Raw genomic sequence first — 18,124 nt, forward strand, 5'->3', positions numbered from 1 at the left:
AATCAGGCAGACATGTGCGCGCGCCAGGTAGCACGCGCACATGTACGCCGCACACTCTCCTTTTAAAATCTACCCCAAAGTCAAGAAAGTCTAATAAAAAGTTATCACCTTGTATGTTTTTTCTAGTTTTGTTTCTATTTGTTAAACTTCATTTCCCATACCTTGTATTTCATCAGTATCAGCCCTCACTCTGGCATTCTCTACCAATCAACGTTCACTCCACCTCGAAATATCTAAATTTCAGGAAAGCAGTGAAGACTTGTTTTTTTAGCAAACCATATGAGAATATTTAAGCAGTCTGTACAGAGATGCTACTCAGCTCGGTAAAGTGGCATATCAAACTATATAAACTGTGGATATGACGGCAATATTTTTGTACAAGTTTGGTTTTTATTCTGCTACTTGTATGATTGTTTTATAATTTTATGTCTGTTAGGCTGTTCATTATTATTTTAATTTTAAAATGTACTTGAACCACCACGTGGATAACATACTTAAAAAGCGGGATATTAAGGACAGTAAATGAAATGAAAGGCTCGATCCCCCCCACCTCTCCACCCCCGAAAATCATGAAATATCTTGCCAGGCATAGTGTCCAATCCCGCCCCCCCCCCCCCCCCCCCCCCCCAGAGAATTAAAATAAAGTTGCGAGCTGTAACGGACCGAGGAGCCTCCCCACCTGCTCCCAGTTTGGAAAACGATGCGTGGGATCCGGGCCCCACTCACAACATCCAAAACCTCCGAGGCCATCGGCTGCGGTACAAATGTGAGGTGGGGGAAGAGGGAGGGGCGGGGAGGTGGAGGGAGGCTTCTCAGGCCGCCATGAGGAGGGGGGGGGATCAGGAGCTATGCCCAACTTCATTTTCACTGATTTTGGAGACAAAGCAGTGGGCTTTGGGCTTGCTGGCCTGGAAGATGGTTTTTTGATACTTAACCAGGTATATTTTGAATGTAGCCCATTAATATTAAATGTATCTGAGTATACATATCTAAATAACTTTAAACCTAACCTGTTATGTTCAAATATAATCAGTTAGGTTTAAAGTTATCCGGATAAACTTTAGCTGAGTGTATCAGCAGGAAACTTGTTCAGCTGAATACTCGTGATAAGTTAGCCGGATAACTTGTCCGCTTCCGGCTTACTGAATAGGGATCTCTTTGTGGCCTAAGGTGTCTCCTTTACTCTGCAATAGGCCTGCCTGCTGCTTCAGAGACAACTATTGTCTGTCTAATGACGTAAGTGCCAGGAAAATGAAAGAATACAAATGTTTTTACCGAGGAAACATTTATAAGGTAAGATGTTGGTCCAGCAATTTCCGCAGGCTCCCTCCAAGTGATGTACATACTCTGGAATGACGTGGCGATGACGGTTACATTTTCAGGAGGTTGATCTGGAGCTAGGAAAAGACACAATTCTGTGAATTAATATGTCTTAGTGCACAGGAAATATTTTTGGTTATATGTAAAAATTAGAAATAAAAAACCCCCAAACCTTTGGACCTAACTGGACAAAAATAATTTCTGCAGGCTTACATATATCATTGAATGCTTCCTTTGAAGGCAAACTCTAGAAACATACATTCATAAAATTCAGATGCAAGAAAGAGGCATTGAGATTCCTATAAAATTTCTATCAAGATATTCAACTAGAATACTTTTCTTATAACTCTTCGGAAGAGCTCTTAAGATTTTTTCCTTTTCCTGATATTGGTCCCACTCATGCCTTTGAAGGCCAATACTGTGACACACCATGCAGTTCACTGACATTGTGCCCAGATTTTTTTTCCTTTTGCACATATTGTTGACCATGAAAACTACAGAACCGAAACACGAACGCTGGCATTTTATGGCTTGGCCCTCGATTTCTTTGCGTCTTCCCTTTTGTCTTGAGCGGTCTCGTAATATCCATATTACTCCCTCCCCACATTCCCACAGACTTTTTCACCAAACTTGTCGCCCTCATGGAATTTATGTAGCATGATAGCTTCTACTGATGATCCCTTTTCTTTCTATAAAACATGAGCAATCCAAAACTTGCACAAACATTTCTAGAGGTTAAAGAAAGCAATGCGTGTTTAATTACAGCAGAAGTAAATTGGGCAAATATTGAAATATGGTGCAAAATTCAAATTTATAAAACTTATAATCAACCCTGCAATATGTAGTACTCAGGTTACCCATGAAATTTGGCCTTAAATGTATTCCCTCCTGTTAAAGCAAGCTAAGGCACCAGAGAGAACGTGAAAAGAAGCAAAATCTCAAAACCTTTTTCAGATACATTTGAAGTAAAGAAACCTGTGAGGGAGTCATTTGGACCATTAGATAATCAAGGGGTAAAAGGGACAGTTAGGGATGAAAAAAGCCATAGCAGAGAGACTAAATTAATTTTTTGCTTCGGTATTCATGGAGGAAGATGTAAGAGATATACCCGTGCCAGAAATGATATTCAAAGGTGATGATTCAGAAGAAATGAAACAAATCACAGAGTCCCTCGAAGATGTACTAGGGCAAATCACTTGGACCAAATGATATACATCCCAGAGTGCTGAAAGAACTGAGACATGACATTGAGGACCTGTTAATGGAAATGTGTAGACCATCATTAACATCGTCTATGGTACCTGAAGACTGGAATGTGATGACGTGACCTGCTTTCCCCCTTTTTAGCATGTATGGGACCAAGCATTTAGCCTGGGCCACCTTAACTCCTACAGAGGGCCAGAGCTCTAGGGTGAGACCCTGCTGGGAGGGGAATACGTTTGTGAGCCCAGCTGAGTTCAAGAGGCCCCTAAGTCTCTAGAAGAATGCAGCTCTGACCTAACTGGAAGGAAATGGAAAGGAACTGCAAAGGCAGGCAGTCACTGTTTTTATTGGAGTGCTGTTAATGTTAATAAAAGTAAAGTTGCAAGAAGAAAAGCTGCATTCAGCGTGTTTCCTGACTCCAGAGAGTGAAGCTTTGCTCAGCCATCCTCACATGGAGGGTTGCCAGTGTTGCCAACGTAAAGCCAATTTTTAAAAGGGGGATCAAGGGGTGATTTCAGGAAACTACAGATGAGTGAGTCTGATGTCCGTGCCAGGCAAAATGGTAGAAACTATCATAAAGAACAAAATTGTTGAACATATTATAGATAAGCAGAGTTTAATTGGACAAAGCCAAGGGAAATCTTGCTTCACCAATTTGCTACTTTTTTTTAGGGTTTAAATAAACATGTGAATAAAGGTGAGCCAGTTAATATAGTGTATCTGCATTTCCAGAAAGCATTTTACAAAGTCCTTCACGAGAGACTTCTTAGGAAATAGAAAGTCATGGGTTAGATGGCGGTGTCCTATTGTGGATTACCAACTGGTTAAAAGATAGAAAACAGAGAATAGGGCTAAACGGTAAAATTTCCCAATGGAAAAAGGTGAATAGTGGAGTTCCCCAGGGATCTGTTCTGGGACCGATGCTTTTTAATATATTTATAAAAGACCTGGAAAGGGGAACAACAAGTGAGGTGATCAAATTTACTGATGACACAAAATTATAAAAAGTTGTCAAATCACAAGAGGATTGTGAGAAATTGCAAGAGAACATTGCAAAACTGGGAGATTGGGCATGCAAATACAAAATTAAATTTAATGTGGACAAATGCAAAGTGATGCACTTAGGGCTGGATTTTAAGAGGTACACGCGGGTGTACATTTGTGCGTGCAACCTGGCGCGCACAAATGTACGCCCGATTTTATAACATGCGCGTGCAGCCACACGCATGTTATAAAATCTGGGGTTGGCGCACGTAAGGGGGTGCACACTAGTGCACCTTGCATGCGCCGAGCCCTAGGGGAGCCCCGATGGCTTTCCCTGTTCCCTCCAAGGCCGCTCCAAAATCGGAGCAGCCTCGGAGGGAACTTTCCTTCCACCTCCCCCCACCTTCCCCTCCTTTCCCCTATCTAACCCGCCCTCCAGCCGCACCTAAATCGCCCCCCTACCTTTTTTTTTTAAGTTACGCCTGCCTCTGGCAGGTGTAATTTGCCGGTGCATGATCCCCCGGCCTAGGGGCACTACTGAGGCCTCTGGCCATGCCCCCGCCCCAGACTGCTCCTGCCCCACCCCGTTTTTCAAGCCCCGGGACATACGCGCGTCCCGGGGCTTTGCGCGCATCGCCGGGCCTATGCAAAATAGGCTCGGCGCACGTAGGGCTTTTAAAATAAGCCCCTTAGGGAAGAGTAACCCAAATTATAGCTACAAAATGCAAGGTTCCACAATAGGAGTCACTACTCAAGAAAAGGATCTAAGTATCATCGCTGAAAATATATTGAAATCTTCTGCTCAATGTGCAGCAGCAGCTAAGAAAGCAAACAGAATGCTGGGGATTATTAGGAAAGGAATGGAGAATAAAACAGAGAATATCATAATGCCTCTGTAATACTCCATGGTGTGACCTCATCTTGAATATTGTGTTCAATTTTGATAATCACAACTCAAAAAATATATAGCAGAATTAGAAAAGGTACAGAGAAGGGCGACTAAAATGATAAAGGGGATGGAATGATTCCCCTGTGAGGAAAGGCTAAAGAGGTTAGGACTTTTCAGCTTAGAGAAGAGGCGAAGGGGAGATATGATAGAGATCGATAAAATAATGAGTGGAATAGAACTAGTAAACGTTAATCAGTTGTTTACTCTTTCAAAAAGTACAAAAATCAGGGGACACACAATGAAGTTACTGGGTAATACATTTAAAACTAATATGAGAAAATATTTTTTTACTCAATGCCTAATTAAGCTCTGGAATTCATTGACAGAAGATTTGGTGAAAGCTGTTAGTGTAGCTGAGTTTTAAAAAAGTTTGGACAGTTTCCTGGAGGAAAAGTCCATTAAGCATTATTAAAGTAGAAATCCACTGCTTATTCTTTGGATAAGCAGCTTGGAATCTATCTACCCCTAAGGATCCTGCCAGGTACTTGTGACCTGAATAGGCCACTGTTTGAAACAGAATACTGAGCTTGATGGACCCTTGGTCTGACCCAGTCTGGCATCTTATGTTCTTTTATACAGGTCATCACTTCTTTAAGAATGGAAAGCTGGACTTTGGCCCTGAATCTTTAACTGCACTACTGTGCTAACACAAATTATATTCCATAAATGGGAATGGAATAGGACCTGCCATGTTAAATTTAGTTATATTAAATTCAGAAGAAAATAACTATTTGATAACATTTTACCTTCTGATTTTGATCAAGTGTATCCAAAAAAAGGAAGACATATGTTGACAACTGCATTAGCTTGTTGGGGACTCTAATTATATAACATATAAATATCTTCTACATTAACTACAATAGCAAAGCAAAGTTTAATGGGGATTCTAAAATGCTCTGGGCAAATAAAACTCAGTTACAGAAAAAATATCAAAAGAATGAACAAGACCAAAAGCTGAGTAATACAATACCTGAAATATTAGCAATATCTCCTGATGTCAACATTAGCATGAGATTCTTTTGCCTAGTTTGAGGCATCTAAATTAGCTGGTCAGGGATGAAAATCCACACAAACAAGTTAACTTTTCTCCACCTATCATCATCCTAACCACACCCCAACTTTGACCTGCTAAATTTCTATGCATTTCTGTGGCTAAATTTAGTCAATTGGAAAGGGGGGAGGGGGGAATTTTCCTTTGAAAGTTCCCCTTTAATAACAAATATCAGAATTCAATATTAATGTTAAGAACACGCATTTGCTGAAAATATAAAACTAATAAAGATGAGGAGTCAAAAAAAAAAAAGAACACAACGAACAAGTTTTCAGCACAGATATTGAAAGAAGAGTGTTACAGAACATATTTTGGTATACAACAGTGCAAAGTGCTTCCTAATTTGAGTGCTGTCAGCTGTTTTAGTGCCTTTAATAAAATTGCTTGGTTATCATTCACAAGCAAATTGAATCATTAATAAGTAATTATAATTGGCACAATCAGTCTAGTAATTAGGGCATTTTTATGGTAATTGGCAATACTGAATTATTGATTACTCGTTATTTTATTATCACTGTGTTGTACTCCCCTGAAGTTGGCAGATTATGAACAATTTTACATAAAAAATATAATTAAATATTTTATTTATAGACCACCTTTGTTTTTCATTCCTAGGGTTTGGAGGGAAAAAAAATCAATTATTCGTTTAATTTCTAGTTAGTTTCGTTACTGACAGTTATGATTCTGAATGATCTGCTTGAATCAGAGTAGCCTGGTGGTTAGAGCAGGGGCTACAAACCAGGAAAAAACCAACGCTCAAATCCCACTGCTGCTCCTTGTGACCTTTACCCTCATTTGCCTCTGGTACAAACTTAAAAGTGAATTTGGAAAGCCTGACGCACGCGTTAATTAGAGGATGCACAAATATGTCGGGCTCCGGCACGCCGAGTGGATTTTGAAAGCTGCCTGAAGGTGCACGTTAATGCCCGCAGTGTTCACATGTCAGAAGTTTTCAAAAAGGAGCGGGGCATGGTCTGAGGGAGGGGGGCTTGGAAATTATGAGGCATGAAGCTGAGATGTGCGCGTAAGTACTTACGCGCTCTGGTATGTGCCGATGCTGCCGCGTGAATTTACTTCTGCTATGGATGCCATGTAAGTTATAAAGTAAAGAATAACAGGCAGATCTGCAGGGTTTTGATGGCTATTAAACCAGGGGGGTTTGGAAGACCTATCTTTTAACTGGGTGAACTGGTAAAACTGGAAATGGCGTCAGCATGCATCCCTTTTTAAATCCCCTGATTTATGCAGTGAATGTGGCGTTTGCACATTCTTGCGCGCACCCACTTAAAATCTGGCACACATGCACACGCGGCCAGGCTATTTTATAACATGTGCGCATACACCCGTGCAAGTTATAAAATAGCCATGTCCCTGGGTGCAGGCCGACGAATGCGCACACATGTGTGCCCACACACCAGTTTCAAAGTTACTGTCCATGATTGTAAGCCCTCTGGGGATAGGGAAATACCTGTGCTACCTGAATGTAATCCGCTCTGACGTGCCAAAAAGCAGTATATACTGTAAATCAAATAAATGTGTTTATTAATTGATTAATTATTAGAATGTATTATTTTTCAGATGATTGTTAAAGAAATTTTGCTTTGTACTAATCATTCTACAAATCCGTTAATGCAGCAAGGTAACACTAAGATTGAACCAGTCTGCCTTGACTTGACTTGCGTCAAGTGGACATCTATTGTTAACGTGGTTTATACAGGAATGTTAACTTTCAAACAGGCGCGTGGGTGTACATTTTATTTATTTATTTTTAGATTTTTATATACCGGTGTTCCTATATGAAATAACATGTACACGCGTGTGCCGGCTCGCGCTAATGGACACAGCCATTTTATAACATACACACATTTATGCGAGCATGACATAAAAAAGGCTGTATGTGCGTACATATGGACATAATTTTATATGGATGAATGCATGTGTGTGCAAATGCCGCCTCTGCAGCGTAGGTGGGGGAATTTTATTAGATACGCTGGCCAATGCAATTACCAGTTTCCCCAGTCCATTCTCACTTTGCCCAGTTAAAGGACAGGACTTCCTAACCCCCCTTGTTAATAATCCTCCCTTTTACTCGTTTAGCCCCAAATCTTTAAACTTCGCTGACTAGTCTCATTTGTTTTACTTGTTACATGCCATCCATAGCAGAAGTAAAGTTACACAGAGAAGAACCCTGGCACAAGCTGGTGCACATAAGTACGCGCTGGTTTCATTCATATTTCCTGGAGTGCCCATTCTCACGCACAACCCCGACCCTTTTTCTGTGTGCGTACCAGTAGATTCACGCATACTTGACCACTTTTTAAAATTTGCATGGCCCCACTTGTGCGAGTGCCTTCCAGCTTCAGTGCACATAGGGCTTTTAAAATTCACCTGTTATTGTTTTGATATTTTATAAAAATAATTTTTTTTTATTGAAAAACAGCAAAACACATTACAGTGTTATGACAACCACAACTAAAGACTAGGTACAGCGATAAACTAACGTTGGAACCACCATCCAGTAAGTATAAATCTCCTCATAACTATGCAACATGCATGCTGCACTTCATTTCATTTTGAATAGAAGCTAGTACCCTAGACGACAAGGGTGCAAACTTCCCAAACTTTTTAAGTTTGTCAGTGGCAAATCGTATATCCCTGCAAGGAGAATTCCTATCTGTGGAATATGTTCACCCTAGACCCTGTTTATCCAAAAAGGTTTGCAATTGTATATAAAAAACATTCTGGAAGGTGTCAGGCAGAAACAGATACACAGTTGATCTAAGCATGGATTTACCCAGTTTGACTGTGAACTGTATAACTTGGGCTTATGATCACCTGTCAGTAAAATCACCTGGAGAATGCATAAATTGTACAAAACACTTTTCTTTGGTTATAAGTCCACCTGTGAACTGCAAATTAAACTAGTTCCATGGACTAATTTTATAATTTAACCCATCACTAGGCAGGCAATTTTTAGAAACAATTTAACCAGGTAATTTGGCTGTCTGAAGACTGCCCAGCTTATACTCGCCTACGAGTTTGCCTGGGAATCAACGACGGGGAGAGTTTCAACTGGGTAAAATGTAGAGAGGCCTGGGTTTAAGCAGGGGAAAGGAAGGTGTAGATGACATTTTCAAATCTCTGCACCTTACTGTCACGGGAATGACCTGCAGTAAAAGTAAGTATAAATATCTGCATGCATTTTTTCCCCCAGGCCATTCACAAGGGGGCGGATTTTCAGAGCCCTGCTCGCGTAAATCCGCCCAAAACCAGGCGGATTTACGCGAGCAGGGCCCTGCGCGCCGGGAAGCCTATTTTACATAGGCCTCCCGGCGCGCGCAGAGCCCCGGGACTCGCGTACGTCCCGGGGTTCCCGGAGGGGGGCGTGTCGGGGGGCGGGGCCGGAGCGCGCGGCGTTGCGGGGGGCGTGTCGGCAGCGTTTTGGGGGCGGGGACGGGGCGTGGCTACGGCCCGGGGGCGTGGCCGCGCCCTCCGTACCCGCCCCCAGGTCGCGGCCCGGCGCGCAGCAGGCCCGCTGGCGCGCGGGGATTTACGTCTCCCTCCGGGAGGCGTAAATCCCCCGACAAAGGTAAGGGGGGGGTGTAGACAGGGCCGGGGGGGTGGGTTAGGTAGGGGAAGGGAGGGTAAGGTGAGGGGAGGGCAAAGGAAAGTTCCCTCCGAGGCCGCTCCGATTTCGGAGCGGCCTTGGAGGGAACGGGGGCAGGCAGCGCGGCTCGGCGCGCGCAGGCTATACAAAATCGATAGCCTTGCGCGCGCCGATCCAGGATTTTAGTGGATACGCGCGGCTCCACGCGTATCTACTAAAATCCAGCGTACTTTTGCTTGAGTCTGATGCGCAAGCAAAAGTAGGCTGTTCGCGCGCCTCTTAAAATCTACCCCAAGGTGAATGCATGCTCAATACTTTTCCTTTGAAAACTTTTGCAGACTTCATATCAAAGTTGCCCAGTTTTGAAAATGGCTCCCTAACTGGCTCATTTTAAAAGGAACATGTGTGCGCCCATAAACTCGCATATCGGTGCACGAGCCGAGAAACACTGCATTTTTATATTGTATGCGCAAGTACGCGTGTATCATTTCAAATATCCGTCCCACGCATATGTATGCATGTAATTTTGAGGCAGCTTGAGTAAATGTCCTGCATACGTTTACGCTAGAGTTTTAGCGGCTTTTACACACATACGCAGGCAGATTTTAAAATAAGCTTGTGCGAGGAAAAAAACAGTTTTTACAATCAGTCCATCAGTTTGTCCAGTTGATATCAAGGTCATCGAGACCCCTCTAGTTCTTCACCCTGCACGCCCATCACTTGACCCCAAACCCTCACACTGTGCTGAAAGCCCTAAAACTCAAGATCTTCAGACTTGCTCCTCGTCAGGACCAGCAATAAAGTTACATGGATAACACGCCGACACGTGCTATGGACAGCTTTTCTAAAATTCGTAGTTACGTGGGTAAGTCTTGTCCCCGTCGCAAAACACCCATACCTCAACCATGCCCCAACCATTTCCTGCTCCTTCTTGGCACGCACAGAAATGTACATGGTACTGCGTGGCTTTTTGAAATCCGCGTTGGTCACGTGCAGCCCGCATAGGCACGTATATGGCCGTTTTTACTCAAGCAAAGCTTTTAAAGTCTACCTCTAGGTTACATAACTCAGGAAAACAGAAGCCCAATGAAGGCCAACACACTCAAGTAAATTAAGACTGAAGCTGTGTTAATGTGCATCAAACATGCATTAATGTTAACCGAGGTATGTTTAACATGCGTTAACCCTGTGTTAGCCTACAGTGTAACTCAGCTCTCGCAGTCCAGGGATGAAATACCCTCTGTCCCTCCAATCCATGTTGTTTACATGGAACTGTGGCAAGCAAGGACACATTGGTATTTTCCTTTCCAACCAGCTCCCAGAAAAATTAGATTTAATTGCTTCACAGTAAGATGTTGAAATATAAGCAGTCAGTTATGTCAGAAATGTCAACTGCTATCTGGCAGAAAAAGGGGTTGAATCAGCGCAGGTTAGAAATCTGTGAGCAGTGGCGTCAATTGTCCGTTCAAGCATTTTTCATATACATTCATTATTCAATCATCTTTTTTTTAAAAGAAAAAGATCTATCCAGAGTGAGATAAGTCTCACATTTATTCACCTCGTGTTGGATCAAAAAGAGCTGAGCATCCTAGCTGCAAACTCTTAAGGAGTTTCCTTAATGAAGAGAAACACAAGCCCCCTTTGGTGCATTTCCTTCCACGTGGCCAGTAAATACGCACATATTTTTCACCCATCTCTGGGAAAGCCCAACAGCTACTCGGTAGCTGAAATCTGCCTTTACTTGCATCCCGAAGTTTATCTGGTGTCAATATTCAAGAGATTTGTCCAAGTAACTTTGAGAGTTCCCAGAACAAATATTTGTTTTTAAAAATGTACCCACAATAAGAGGGGGGGGGGGTTTGTACCTGGAGGCAAACCTTTAGTTCTGAATAGCTCAGTTACGCCTTACATCCCTCCCTCCCACCTGAAGAGGTCCCTGCGGGCACCCAGAGGTCCTGAGGCTGGCTCCTGGGTTTGGCAATAAAAGCAGCTGCCACTGGCGTTGCCAAAGCCACATTTTCCAGGAAGGGTTTTTTTTTCCCCCTCTTGCCGGAATAAAAATAAAGGGGAAAGTGAACTTAACTCTTTCTGCCTCCACACCTAGCATGGGACCGAGGGACTGGCAGCTCATCCGGTCTACCGCACAGTCTGAAGTGACGGCTGCGTGAGAAGCAGGTGAGGTCTCCCGAGCAGGGTCATTCATCAAATCGCGTTAGGGCTAGGTAGACAGGGCGTCAAGCTAGGTAGAGAGAACATGGTACAAATCGACTCTTCTTTCACCTTTATTCACTCCAAATCACATTCAGTCTTCACTGAAGGTAGCTGTGCTGTTTGTATGTATGACTGTGCATGTTAAACTGCCCCCTAACAAAGTACCCCAATTTCACAAATTAGATTCGTTTTACTTTCCAGATTTTGAATTTTTCCCATCATGCCTGCCATCATATCCCAAAGCGTGTCCATTGTCACTACCGCAGGTCTGGTTGGGATGTCAGCTTGCTTTACATTAGGCGAAGAGTCTTTATCGCCATTAGGGGCCATATCGGCTGCTTCCTTAGCTCCTCCATTTGAACACCTGGAGGCAGCTAATTCCACTCCGTTTTGAGAGTTAGTCAAACCAGGATGAAATTCCCCTGCTATTAACTCCAGATCTTTTGAAGCAGAGTCTGATATCCCTTCCATTACTCTCTGCAGTGGTGCTAGCCCGATGTTAGGGCTTAGGGACACCTCCTCTGCAGGCACAGGAGATTTCCCCAAATCTCCTGGCTAGTTTCAAAATTTTTTGTTAAACTGATGGAAAGTAGCTGTCTTTTTTTTTTATGACCATGTGTTTCAGTGAACAAATAATATGATTAAAATGTATTATTTGAAAACGTGATAAATAAAGAATTAAAAAAAAAAAACTGCCCCCTAAACCCCAACTCACCCCGAACTTCTAGTACCCCCCTCCATGCCCCTTTTTTATTGCGAACACTATTCTCGCAAAATACACAGCAAAATGATGAATCTAGGTCTTAGTTAGGTGAGCGTACTCTTCCACCAGTGCCCCAATATGTAAATCTGCTGTTAATATTATTAACTTGTCTGGGACACATGTTTCCCCTGGAGGAGCTGTTAACGGAAATCATTAAAATCTATTCAATATCTCCCCTGACTGTGGGCCTGGAGGCCTCCAGCTTGCATTCTGATTCCCTCAGAGAGGAGAAAGCTGGGCTGCAAGCCACAATACCAGCTCTTCTCATCAGCGAGGTCCTGAAGCTGGGCAAACATCTGAACCAACTAATGTGATTTTCAGATATTTGGAGATTGGTCTCTACTATGACTGAGACCTCCTTGTCTTCGAAAGTCACTCGACTCTGCGCTTTTACTACAGGTGCTTCCACTAAAAAGACAGACCTAGGACAGAGATGAAGTACTACCCAGATGCAAGCTGCTGCCTTAAGTAATTTGATTAGGACCATGCAGTCATCGGTTTTGTCTAATGTTAGAGACTGTGGGATAAATATTCAGCAGCTAGTCAAGATAGCCGAATACCCATATCTGGCTCACTTAACCAGGATATTCAGCGGTGCTGCTTAATATACCCAGATAAGTCACAGTTAGCCTGATATCTGGCTAACTTTAGACCTACCCTATGGCACGTCTAGAGTTAGCTGGTTAACTTAATCAACGAACTCAGCTCTTCCCCAGAACATCTACCTCCCACCCCAGGAATGCCCCCGACGTAGCCGGCTAAATTCTAGCCAGATAATTCATTGTCAGGCTAGAATTTAGCTGGGTAAGCATTTAAAAAATGAGGCTAATCCATTTAGACGGATAACTTTCCCGTCATCCATCTAAATCAGTGGTCCCCAACCCTGTCCTGGGGGCCCCACTAGCCAGTCACATTTTCAGGATATCCACAATGAATATGCATGAGAGAAAATTTGCATGCACTACCTCCATAACATGCAAATTTTCTCTCATGCATATTCATTGTGGATATCCTAAAAACCCGACTGGCTGGTGGGCCCCCAGGACAGGGTTGGGGACCACGGGTCTAAATGGTTTTTTAATATGTACCCCCTGTTTGTTTCTGCAGAGAAAGAGTGAGCCTTTAGATAAGTCTATGAAATTTTAAAAATCTTCCATTATTACATTTTTTGAAGGCTAGATTGCTATCAGCAGCTGAATTATTTCTGAAATATTTCTATGACATTTTGCAAGTTTCCCCTGATAAAGAAATTAAGTTAATGAAATGTTACAATCTACTGAAATTTAAGGAGTTTGGAGCTTAGGGAAGCCTGAATCTATTTGTTCCTACAGATAGCACTAATTTATCTGAATTTTTGAAAGATACTCAGAATAATATAATGACAGGAGCAACCTTTCTAGTAACTTTGTATTAGATATGGATAAAGAATTGGGGGCGGATTTTCAAAGGGTTACGCGCGTATATTACGTGCGTATATTACGTGCGTAACCCTGAAAACCTACTCCTGCGCGCGCCGAGCCGATTTTGCATAGGCCTGGCGACGCGCACAAGCCCCGGGACGCTCGTATGTCCCGAGGCTTGAAAAAGGGGCGGGGATTGGGTGGGGCGGGGGCAAGACCGAGGCCTCCGGCACAGTGGCCGTGCTGGGGGATCGCGCGCCAGCACTTGGCTGGCGCGCACAACCAAGCCTGCCCAGAGGCAGGCGCAACTTTTAAAATAAAGGTAGGGGGGGGTGATTTAGGTAGGGCTGGGGGGCGGGTTAGGTAGGGGAAGGTGGGGGGAGAGGAAGAAAAGTTCCCTCCGAGGCCACTCCGAGTTCAGAGCGGCCTCGGAGGGAACGGGGAAAGCCATTGGGGCTCCCCTAGGGCTCGGCGTGCGCAAGGTGCACAAGTGTGCACCCCCTTGCGCGCGCCAACCCCGGATTTTATAACATGCGTGCGGCTGCGCGCGCATGTTATAAAATCAGGCACAGCTACTAAAATCTGGCCCTTGCTCTCTAGGCAATATTTTAAAAATAATGGGGTGAAGTTTTGTGGACAAAAAGTACACATTTTTCCAGACGTTTCACAATTGCAATGGAAACCTTTTTATACTGTTAAGCAGTGTAATATTCAACTTGGCGCTCCATTTTCCCTAAAGTTTCCCTGTAAGTATGTTGTGGCCTAGCAAGATAATACCTCTGTTTTTGTAGATCTGTCACATTTGGAAATGTTTCTTTTAGGGAAGGCATCTGTGGCATAAGAGACTATGAGGAACACTTTCGGTATATGCTAATAAAGCACCTCATTAATAGAATGTATTAGGCAACTTCCTGTAAGTGTTTGTTTTATTACCTTGCCTTCCCCCCCCCCCCTCTATTCCCCCAGTAATGTGGACTGGCACTTAAGGTTTAAAAAATAACATTTTATATGTTTTGTATTTTTTCTGCTGTAATGATTGAACCCTATGGTTTTACCTTTTTATCTCATTTGATTTTAAATGATACAATTAATAAAGACAGAATTGAAAAAAAAAAAAGCCTAGTCCAGCTAGATACCCGGATAAGTCCAGTCAGGGTGAAGGACAGGCCTAAAGTTAACCAGATACTGCTGTCTGTTTAACTTTATCCAGATATATTCAGCGAGGCTTGTACTCGGACAAGTGCTGCTGAATGCACTTGGATAAAGTTAGCGGGATACAATTATCCAGTTAATTGTGTCGCTTGCCACCTGATGAATATCTTCCTCTAGGTGGCTAAGTTCTTGTCTGGTACATCAAAACTATCATCCAAATAAATCTATTAATTAATACAAACCTTATGATTATCTAACACGCAAATGACCTTCCCCAATAATGCTAAAGAAGGCTGGGAGCAATTTTCCCTAATGAAGTCTCAGTCTTAAAAAGTTTGCTGACAAATATTTTACTACTCCATAAACACCTCTGTGATACTTTCCTTCTGTGGTTACTATCAAGTATCGATTTTAAACTGCTGGTGAAATTAGCCCCCGTCGGCATGGGGGCAAGACACCCAGATAACCTCTCCTTTATAAATCACAGCAATTTACGCCGTAAGAATGATCTATCCGTATTCTCTCATTCCCCCTAATCCAATCGTTTCCTCTCATAAGCACTTTTCTCCTGTTTTCCACAATAATGCATTTTCTGTAACTAACAACCGTCATTTCCTGATTATCATGCTTCTATCCTGGCCGAGGAATGCGGGTCTTATGGAGGTCAGGGTCACTTTTCCAATCCATCTGCGTCCTGACGCGAAGGCAGCAGCTGAGTGAGTCAGTTGTGAGGTACGTCTGGATAAACTATCATTTAGCATGGTATTAACAATTAAAATTTAAAAAAATTAAGTTTCGTGATCCCGAACCCCGTTAATGGAAAATCACACTTGGCATTTTTGCATTAAACCTGCTTTTTAAGACAAAGATTTCTTCTTATTCTGCTCTGCAAGGCTCTCTCGTTCTAAATCAAGACTAATTTTGTTCACATTCTGCTTTGGTAATTTATTTATAATTGTGAGTGCGCAGTGTGAGAACTTCACATGCCACGAAATGCAAATTGCACACAATTTCCATGTATGAACAGATTTAATTTCTGCGAATTCAGAGATGTAGTGTGGGTGATCATTATTAGGCACCTACTGCATTTAAGTCAACAGAAACTGATATTGTATTATCCTTTTATTCAGAAGGACAATTCATCTGTTGGTGTGGAAACCAAGAGTCCTGCGGAGAATTACACAAAGTCACATATACTAAACGCATCTAATACCAGGAACCAGCAAAAAACTCTGTTACTTTGAAAGAAATGTCTCTTCTTATTTTAATGGGAAAGGAGAACCCCTGCAGGAGAGAGCAAGGCTGGACACTCTAGTTCAAAGCCTATTATGCGTGCAACTGCATATAGCAACAGCTCATGGGTTGTGCTGCAGGACGCACACTATTATATTTCTTATTATCTTCATCTGTCTGCCTGGGACGGGCAGGTGCAGCATAACAAAATCAGCCGCCATCCGGCTGAATAAATCAGCTGAACAAATTAATCCGGCTAACTTTAAGTTATCTTGCTAACTTTGGACCTGATCAATAACAGATCTAACTTATCTAGCGGGGACGGTAACCTTCAAACAGGCGCGCAGGCGCCCATGGGTGCGCATTTGCCGGCTCCCGCCCAGAGACGCATCCGTTTTATAACGCGTGTGCACATACTCATGCATGTCACAAAATCTAAAACAGCATGAACGTGGGTGTACACGTGTGCCCAATTTTAATTGGACATGCGCATGAGCGTGCAAATGCCGCTTTTACTGCATAAGTGGCGGACGTTCATAAGGGGCGCGTGACAACACCATTTGCCATTTTCCCAATTTTTTCCCAGTTCACCCAGTTAAGGGATAGGACTTCCAACCCCCCCCCCCCCAATTTAATAGCCACCCTTCCCCCCTGTTAGCCCTAACCCTTAAATAGCTAACTAGCCTCGCCTGTTTTGTTTCATTTCTTACACGCCTTGCATAGCAGTAGTAAAGTTATGCAGCAGGGGACCCCATCGCACGCCTGTGTGCATAAGTATTTACGCGCACATCTCTTAGCCTTCCCCTGACACACCCATGCTGCACCCAGACCATACCCTCCCCCCACCCCTTTTTGCAAACATTTTGCTTGTGCACGCAGCGAGAGATCCGCGCGTCCTCAGGCGGCTTTTAAAATCCGCTTGGCGTGCACTGGCCCGACTTGTGCCCAACCCATCTTTGGCGCATGCAGGCCTTTTAAAATTCACCTGTTAGTTAGCTGGATAAGTCTAAATATCATTACTCGTCCAGCTAAGTTATCCAGCATCCTGCCCACCACTTAGCCAGCTAACTACTTAGATGGATAAGTCTAAATATCACTCCTCATCCAGCTAAGTTAGCCAGCATCCTGCCCACCACTTAGCCGGCTAACTACTTAGATGGATAAGTCTAAATATCACTCCTCGTCCAGCTAAGTTAGCCAGCATCCTGCCCACCACTTAGCCGGCTAACTACTTAGATGGATAAGTCTAAATATCACTCCTCGTCCAGCTAAGTTAGCCAGCATCCTGCCCACCACTTAGCCGGCTAACTACTTAGATGGATAAGTCTAAATATCACTCCTCGTCCAGCTAAGTTAGCCAGCATCCTGCCCACCACTTAGCCGGCTAACTACTTAGATGGATAAGTCTAAATATCACTCCTCGTCCAGCTAAGTTAGCCAGCATCCTGCCCACCACTTAGCCAGCTAACTACTTAGATGGATAAGTCTAAATATCACTCCTCGTTAGAGATGTGAATCGTGTCCTCGATCGTCTTAACGATCGATTTCGGCTGGGAGGGGGAGGGAATCGTATTGTTGCCGTTTGTGTGTGTAAAGTATCGTGATAATCGTTAAAATCGTGAGCCGGCACACTAAAACCCCCTAAAACCCACCCCCGACCCTTTAAATTAAATCCCCCCCCCCATGCCTTAAATTACCTGGTGGTCCAGCGGCACACTAAAACCCCCTAAAACCCACGCCGACCCTTTAAATTAAATCCCCCCACCCTCCCGAACCCCCCCCCAAATGCATTAAATTACCTGGGAGTCCTCCGTAGCGGCGGTCCGTGGCTAAATCGGGGGAAGGGGGAGAGCACGAAAACCGGCACACTAAATCGTGAGGTCTTCAGCCGGCGCCATTTTTCAAAATGGCCGCCGCAAAATGGCGGCGGCCATAGACGAAAACGATTCGAAGCAAGAGGACGTTCCGGACCCCCGCTGGACTTTTGGCAAGTCTTGTGGGGGTCAGGAGGCCCCCCCAAGCTGGCCAAAAGTTCCTGGGGGTCCAGCGGGGGTCAAGGAGCGATTTCTTGCCGCGAATCGTTTTCCGTACGGAAAATGGCGCCGGCAGGAGATCGACTGCAGGAGGTCGTTCAGCGAGGTCCGGACCTCTCGCAAGGGTTCCGGACCTCGCTGAACGACCTCCTGCAGTCGATCTCCTGCCGGCGCCATTTTCCGTACGGACAATGGCGCCGGCCATACGCGTATGGCCG

The 18,124-nt window shown here is 43.8% G+C and overlaps 1 protein-coding gene across 1 annotated transcript in view; it reads right to left on the reverse strand.

Annotated features, from left to right (window-relative positions):
• PTPRQ (protein tyrosine phosphatase receptor type Q) overlaps nt 1–18,124 on the reverse strand; it is a 414,802-nt gene that overhangs the window by 81,901 nt on the left and 314,777 nt on the right. The window contains exon 44 of the mRNA XM_029597117.1: nt 1,276–1,397. Coding sequence (XP_029452977.1) covers nt 1,276–1,397 — 122 coding nt within the window. The remainder of the gene's footprint in view (nt 1–1,275; nt 1,398–18,124) is intronic.

This window comes from Rhinatrema bivittatum, chromosome 4, assembly GCF_901001135.1.
Source record: "Rhinatrema bivittatum chromosome 4, aRhiBiv1.1, whole genome shotgun sequence".
NCBI lineage: Eukaryota > Metazoa > Chordata > Amphibia > Gymnophiona > Rhinatrematidae > Rhinatrema > Rhinatrema bivittatum.